At 40.4% G+C, this 8,300-nt stretch overlaps 1 protein-coding gene across 1 annotated transcript; it reads left to right on the top strand.

Moving 5' to 3' along the window:
* Positions 1-865: 865 nt before the first annotated feature.
* Positions 866-1,486, top strand: LOC150038073 (uncharacterized). The gene has a single exon (XM_090311130.1). The coding sequence runs from the start codon at positions 866-868 to the stop codon at positions 1,484-1,486; it is 621 nt and encodes a 206-aa protein (XP_090167256.1).
* Positions 1,487-8,300: the final 6,814 nt, after the last annotated feature.

Below are 8,300 nucleotides of genomic sequence, written 5' to 3'. Positions count from 1 at the left end.
AAGTAAAACCTGAGAGACAAAGACCAGCAGGATTACTCAATCCACTTCCAGTGCCTGAGTGGAAGTGGGAGCATGTGACAATGGACTTTCTATTTGGATTGCCTAAGACACCCTCAGGATTTGATAGCATTTGGGTAATAGTCGATAGACTAACCAAAACGGCCAAGTTCATACAGTAAAAGTTACTTTTACACTAGACCGTCTAGCTAAGATTTATGTGGATAGAATAATCAGTCAATATGGAGCCCCAGTGTCAATAGTGTCAGATCGAGACTCGGAGTTTACATCAAAATTTTGGCCTAATTTACAAAAGGCTATGGGCACTAAATTGCATTTCAGTACGGCTTTTCATCCACAAATAGATGGACAGTCGGAAAGAACTATACAGACACTGGAAGATTGTATCTTTTGAAACCAGAATAGATTTTCCTTGATATCGAACATAATGCATGAAAGGATCCTTGAAGACCCGTAAGATAGACGAAAAATAATTAGCAAACACTTTGACAAGATGTTCTATTTTTCCATAGAAATATATTCGCTAAAAAAGGTCCCTATAAGAAGTTAATCGTATATGAGAAGATTGATTACGTAGAAAAAGGAAAATGGATTCGTATTCACATACATAAGAATTGTATAGGAACAAGACTAATCTTCGATTTCTTTTTGAAAAAAAAAGAAATCAATTTTTTTGAAGTACTAAGACTATTCAAATTACAATACTCGTGAAAAAAGAACCGTAATAAATGAAAAGAAGAGGCATCTTTCACCAGGAGCTTGTGTACTACAATTCAAAGGAAGTTAGGATACACACTTATCGTTGATTGAATTTTCCTACAACAATAGCTACTATTCTAGTATCAGAATGGCTCCCTATAAAGCATTGTACGGTCGACCTTGCAGGACCCCAGTATGCTGGAACGAAGTCGGAGAACGACAATTATTGGGTCCAGAATTAGTTCAACAAACAATAGAGAATGTGAAACTTATCAGGGATAATCTTAAGGTGGCTCGCGATAGACAGAAGAGCTACGCTGATAAGCGAAAAAGAGAACTAGAATTTGAAGTCGGAGAATGGGTATTTTTTCGGCTATCCCCATGGAAAGGAATTCTTCGGTTTGGGAGAAAAGGGAAGTTATGTCCACGATATATCGAACCATATGAAATTGTGGAACGGGTTGGTCCAGTAGCTTATAGGTTGCAGTTGCCGATGGAGCTAGCTCGTATTCACGACGTATTTCATATGTCGATGCTAAGGAAATATGTGCCTGATTCTATGCACATACTAGTAACACAACCGGTACAGCTCAAAGAAGATTTATCTTACGAGGAAGAGGCCATCGAGATTTTGTACAGGAAAGACCAGGTACTCAGAAATAAGACGATTCCTTTGGTAAAGGTGCTATGGCATAACCATGGAATTGAGGAAGCTAACTGGGAACCTGAAGAGCAAATGAGAAAGAGATATCCTCAACTTTTCAAATGACATATCAGGTAAATTTCGAGGACGAAATTTCTTTTAGGGGGAATGATTGTAAACCCCGAACTCTAGGTTTCCTAGATAAGCATGTTTAGCCAAAGGAATGTCATATTATAAATTTATTAAGTAGCAATTCTTGTTTGTCTATAGGAGTTATGATGGAAGGGAAGGAAAAACATACTAAATGAGGGGTGACGTGGCAGTTAATCCTTGAACTCTGGAGGTGGTGGGAAGTTTTTGGAAAAAGAACTTCAAAAGCGTGGTTTCCGCAATTGACATGAGCAAATTTAGTGAAATCAGTGCCATTCGAAAACTGAGAGAAGCTAGTTTGCGAGGTTGTCTTGCCAGAGGAAGGTTGCACAAGGAGAAGAACAAGAAGTGATGAAAGAATAGAGGAGGCAGAACCTTGGGAGAGGAGGCATAACGTATTCTTGGCTGAAATTTTAAGGTAAGAAAGCTGACTCAATTCTAAAAATTTTGTAGAAGGAAGTTTCTTGAAAAAAGATCTAAATTTCGAGTTATGAATTTTTAAAGTTGTAGCAGGGAAACGGTGCATAAGCAGACAGCTGCTTGGGTTGAACAAACAACCAGTTCACCGTGGGAGTTATAGCGAGATGTGGGGATGAGGATCTCACCTATAGAGGAAATCTCGCTGATCTCGCTCTAGAGGATCATGCCAATCTCACTCTAAAAGAAAATCTCGCCAGGAATTGGGGTGAGTATCGCTAGGATGAAAATTTGCCAGGAAAAGCTTGATCTCGCTCTAGAGGATCTCGCTGGTATCGCTCTAGAGGATCTCGCTAGCATCGCTCTAGAGGATCTCACTAACCTCGCTCAGGAGGATCTCGCCAGTAAAGCTGTCTGTGTGGATGAAAGTTCCTTTAATAAATGAATTAATTAAGGTATTTTACTAAGAATTCTAAGTAGTTTAACCGGAAATTATGTCCTTTCAGGCCAAGAAGAACTAGGAGAGGCGTATAAACCATTAAGAGCTTGATGAACAGTGAGTGACTAAGTGAATTAATGTCTCCAGTACCTATGCTTATAAGATCAAGTAAGTTACAGTGACATTAGTGATGAATTTATACTTCCTCAAGCAACAAATAGATGGAGAATAACTTAATGCATGTTCCACGGCTTGTATATGCGTAGCACGGGCCAAGGTATGTTATTTAGTCATTTCAACAGTTAAGTTCTAGTGTTAAATTCTAGGAAGGCAATGAGAGAATGAGTTCTTGTGTAGATGGTAGGCAACAGAACTTAACTTAATGATACCAAATACCCCAGTACCGAAGGACATTTGAGAAGGTACCTACAAACTTGATACCGAAGGACATTTGAGAAGGTATCTTAGTAGCTCGATACTGAAGGACAGATTTGAGAAGGTATCTGAGCGGAAGTACCTAAGGTATGACGGTACTTAGTATGGCCACGTGCACGTAGGCAGTTCTGAATGAGAGGCCGAAATATGGGTCTCTTGGTCAGTAATAAACCTTGGGAGCTAGAGCATTTAGGCTTGTTCTCAACTAGGGAATAATGATGTTTGATGATATCTAAGAATGGTTTAAAGCTAAATTTAGAGACAATTTCTTGAAACACTCATTAATATATTTACATGTTTATAATAATGTGATGCATAATGTTATACGATTTTATAGTCACTCACTGGGCTTTAAGCTCACGAAACCTCTGTGTTTTTTCTTCTCAGGTAGTGATCAGTTTCCTCAAGGTTGATTCCTGCTACTGCTTGCCACTGAAAGACTCGGCTTATTAAGAAGACTTAGGTTGATGATCTGTTTATGTACACATGTTTCGAGAGGGACTAGGGCTTCTTTAGGAATGTTTGGTCCATCTGTGAATATTTTTCTGTAAATGTAATGTCTTGGCTGTATGCATGTATTTATGTAATCTTTGTAGAACTTTAAGGGAGGTTTATTGTATGCATATATTACTAATGTTTTCATCAGGTTGGTATTTAGATTAGAAGGCTTGGGAGGTGGGTGCTGGCAGTAGGGCTAGTAACTACCATGGTCATATCCTCTTCCAGAATAAAAGGGTAATCTGGGAGGGGGTGTGACAGAAAAATCTCACGGAAAAGACTATCATGTAAAAAGTGTTTTTACTAAACGATAGCATTCAGAGCATACACAATCAAGCTATGAGTTGACTATATGATAGTTACTCATTGATCGCTGCTACACGATCGAGTAGCAAAGTCTATACGATAGGCTTCATCTTCTAAACGATCGAGTACATTGTTTATACGATAGACCGTGTTCTTCTCCCACTTGCTTGATTGTCTACCTCCTGGTTTCCTCAATCCAAGATCATACAGAGCCCACAACTCATGGATTCTCACACCGAGAATACAAAGGTAATACTTGTAGTGGTGTTCCTGTTCAGTTCATGGATCGAGTTGGACTCGATTAGGTTCGAGGTGCATCTAGTTGTTTGTGTTGTTGGCTTTTCCGTTTGTTGCATTCGAGTGCTTGGACGCATTGGAAATCGATCGAGGGATACTTGAAGAAGAGTTCTCCAAAGGTATACATACTCTATCTCTTGTATCTTCTTGCAGCATGCTGTAATTTCTATTTATGCATAACCTATTCGTTTCCATTTAAGACTGTAATTTTTTTGTGTTAATTCTCAATGGGATTTGGAACGATCCACTTCCACTGCTCATGGAGATCTCTGTTTAGATTTCCTTCAGAGACGAGATGAATGTGTGGGCTCCAAAACGTTTTTAGCAGAGGGAGTACAAAGAAAATTGAAAAAGATTGAGAGAATTTTTCTCTTGAATTTTCACGTTCTGTTCATCTCCATCACCTTGTACTCTCATTGAATCTTATTCAAATATTTATTGTGAAACCTGGATTTCAATTTCCCTTCTTAATAAGGTTGCTAAGGGAATTAACTAAGTGTAAGTTAAATCCCATGTTAAAAAGAAGGAAATTCTAAATGTTTAAATAGATTGTTTGGTAGCTTTGAGATAAGCCTTAACTAGTAAAAGTTTGGCTAAGCATAACACATGCATTGGAAGCTAGAAAAATGGCTAAGTATTTGTCAATGTGTTGGCCTTGTGCTAAGCGTTAGTGTTGCCATGCGTTAGCCATGCTCATTTGTGAGGTTATTTAGGCATTGAAGGAAGCCAAAGTGTTGCCGAGAGGAAAGGCTATGCGTGAACAAGCATGCGGTAGCCAAAGTCTTGAAAGGTTAGCAAAGCATGCGGCAGCCTCAAGTGTGTGCAAGCATGGGCATTGGGCGTTGGGGTTGTGCATGCTCGATAATCCTGTAGCAAATGAGTGGCGCTACATAATGAGGTAGTCGATCGTGTAGCAAATGAGCGGTGCTACATGATGAGGTAGGCGATCGTGTGGCAATGCACAGAGCTAAGCGATGGGGTAGGAAATTGTGTAGCAAAGGCGCGGAGCTCAGCGATGCGGAAAGCGATCGTGCAACAAGATACGATGCTAGACGATGCAGAGACTCGCACTAAACGATAGTACTATGCAGTGGGCAATAGTGTTAAGCGATGGAGCGTTGGCACTGCACGATCGGCATCAGTGTTAGACGATGACGATGGGTGTTGGCACTACACGATGGGCATGGGCACTAGATGATAGTTGTGATGTGCTAGATGATGGGTGTCAGCACTACACTCTGGGCATTAACGAGATCTACACGAGGAGCAAGAGTTGTGCGGTAGGTAGTGTGTTATGCGATAGGCGCAGGTGCTATGCAATGGTTGTGCGTTGGATGATGAGCGACTGAAATATTAGACGATGAGCTAGGCGATGAGCAGAAGAGCTAAGCGATGAGCTAGTCGACAGGACAAGCCATGGTGGGCGCATGGTGGAGTGTCTATGTGTTACTAAGGCTAGCAGTACATAAGGCTTATGAGGTTAGTGTGTGTTTGTTTTGAGCAAGAGACTAAGGGCATTGACAAGCAACAAGGACATACTAGTGTTAGTCATAAGGGATGCATTAGCAAGAGGCTAGGCGATGGTAAGATACACCATGAGGCGTTGAGTTGAGACCTAGCTTAACCCAAGGGTTGTTATACGTTAGTGAAGTGCTATGTGCTAGGGACATCTGAGGGCATGTGGGCGCATAGGACAAGGCTTGAGCAAATAGTATGCATTGGAAGAGTGTTGGTCATAATCCTAGTTGAGCGCATGAGCCAAAGGTAAGCCATGCGAAAGAGAAGGATATGCGGCCAAGGACTTACAATGTCTTGAGTTTAGTATGACTCAAGTAATGCGTTGATGAGAAAGCCATGGGTTGATGATGGCTAACCGAGAAAGGGTTAAGTTTAAGTTAGTAAGAGGTGGACTTCATGCAAAGGAAGTGTGCATGAGGAGGACAACTCAAAGTAGGAGGTGGATGCACTAAGGAGCTTGCAAACCAATTAGGTTGAGCTGGATGAAGGAGAAGCTAACACTTCAAGATGGATATGGCAGAGAAGCTATGTTGGCATAAGGAAGAGGGGACACCTGGACATGCAGCCAAGTAGGAGGTGTCGGCCTTGGAGAGACTTTGGATGCCTATAAATAGGGCCAAGGACTTCTCTTTAGATCATAACTCGAAATCTCTTCAAAGAACATTAGGAAGAGTTGATGCTTTGTGAATGTGATGAAATAATGATGTATTTTGTGATGATGGCGTATGCGCTGCACATGCAAGTTTTCCTAGCATAATCCAAGTATAAATCCTACTAGGTTTCCTGGTAAGTCCAGGGTCGAACACAGGGGCTACTTGAGACAATATACGACGGTAAGTTTTGATTCCTTTGCGGTGACAAAAACAATAAGTTGGTTGGTATGTTTGTTTAGAGTATGAATCCTATGCGATGGAGTTGAGTAAAGAGTTGATGACAGCGAAGTTACAATGAGTATGCGGGGAACGAGTTGAGAAGGGAGTTAGCTAACACTTCCTAAGATTGCGTTCAAGTTATGCGATCATGCTACACACATACAACAGCATGTCATCTCCCAATGCAAATGCTATAGTTCCTAATTTTAGGATGCATGCGATCTATACGATAATGTCTGTAGGACTTATATCTAAGCCTCTATTCTTGTCCATGCAATGATGAATAATACACACATACACAGGCGACCACATACTATCATATCCTATGTTTAGGGTGCATGCCATGCATGATAGCAAATAGAACTTATCTCTAAGTTTATATCTCTTGCTTATGCGGTTCTAATCTGACTTTCTCAAGCCTAGATTCTAACCTAACTTTCTCAAGTCTAGGTTCTTTCTTTAGACTACTCTTTCAAGTATCTCTAAAGGGTGATGGACGCATGCATAAGACAAGATGATCGCATAAAATGAAGATCTTAGGTCATGCTACCTAAGTGCTTCTCAACCCATTCAGAAGTTTAGTTACTCATGCATAATGTGAAGAGATTGAACAGATGTAGAGATGCAAATTCCATTTTATAAATAAAATTAGAATAAAGAATGCCAATGGAAAGTAGGGATAGGGAGCCTGGTAGCAATGTCTTGCTTCCCGAGGCTTTTACATTGTGTTTTACTCTACTCTACCCAAAAGAATGTTCTTGCTTTCGCAAGAGTCGACCCTCTCTCCGTTCTCAACGCTTCCCGACAGTCTCTCGAGCTAACAGGAATGGTCTTTCGGCATCTTCTCTCTTCGCTCGCCTCCGCCTTCTAAGTATAAGAATTACAGACTATGGCTATCTATGATCTATCTCTCTATATATGGTGAACTATGTATATTTCGAACTAGCAAAAACTGGAACTAGAAGTCGTTTATCAATGGCGGCCTTTGGTATTTATAGAGGTTCAAGGTAAAGAAGCTTTTCTCTCAAATGATTGCAATGATGGGAGGTCATTAAATCTCTGTCTGATGCGCCGATTAATGGTCATCGAAAAGTTGAATGTACTTGCTACAGTGTGTCATTAATGGCTTGTCAACTAAATTCAGATTCGATCGTCATCAGCTTTCTGTCCCATCATGATTTATTAAACTTTCACCTCGATGTGCCGTCTTTATGCGGCCACCTTCTTGAACAAATCTTTGCGAGCGCATACAATCGCATAACTTTGCGGTTGCAATTTTCTAATGTGCCCGGGCACCGAATTTCATGGATCGCAATTTGCTTTGCACCAATGCATTTTCCTACACAAAATAAGAAAATTAGTTTCTTTAATGCGATGGGTGCATACGATCGCAATATTCTCAACTTAATGCTTTTGGACACGATTTTGCAAAATTTTATCGTCGCATTCCCACATTGTTTTATATCTTTGCATTTTAATAACGTGCATTTTTTGCCCGTTATCACACCCCTAAATTTAAAACAATGCATGTTCTCAAGCATAAACTAAAGATTTTCCCTTAGAGAGTCAGCCAACTTTTTCTTACCTAGATTTCTCGAGGTGCCTTATTCAAATCTTATGAACCAAAATCCCCTTAATTTCTATCCTGGTCTCTTCTTAAATATTTCTAAAACTTAGGAGCCACAAGTTTAACCTTCAAAAAGACCTTACTTGTTTCTAGGACATCGCATGATTTATTTCAAAAACTTTTTTAACTAGGGTGTTTCCAAATGATTTTTATCCTTGCGTAGTTTAGATATTCTTTCTATGACCTTGCACTAATTAAAGTGCATAGCCTTCGTTTTGGCTTGCCCCCACGGGTGTCGTGCCAGCATCCAACTACGAGCAAGGCACTCTTTCTCAGTCTAGACTCATGCCTATTTGGCAGCGGAGTTGCGATCACTTTATTTATGCGTTGATCACGATTCCTACCTTCGTTTTGGTTTGTCTCCACGGGTGTCATGCGGAC

The sequence above is a fragment of the Benincasa hispida genome, chromosome 2, assembly GCF_027475165.1.
Source record: "Benincasa hispida cultivar pf3 chromosome 2, pf3_genome.v1.1, whole genome shotgun sequence".
Classification (NCBI taxonomy): Eukaryota; Viridiplantae; Streptophyta; class Magnoliopsida; order Cucurbitales; family Cucurbitaceae; genus Benincasa; species Benincasa hispida.
Note: the sequence above shows the minus strand (reverse complement) of the source record. Positions and strands in the feature narration are given on the sequence as shown.

What these genes read in the sequence shown, in the direction of transcription:
- LOC150038073 (XM_090311130.1), top strand. Translation starts at nt 866, where the DNA reads ATGGCTCCCTATAAAGCATTGTACGGTCGACCTTGCAGGACCCCAGTA.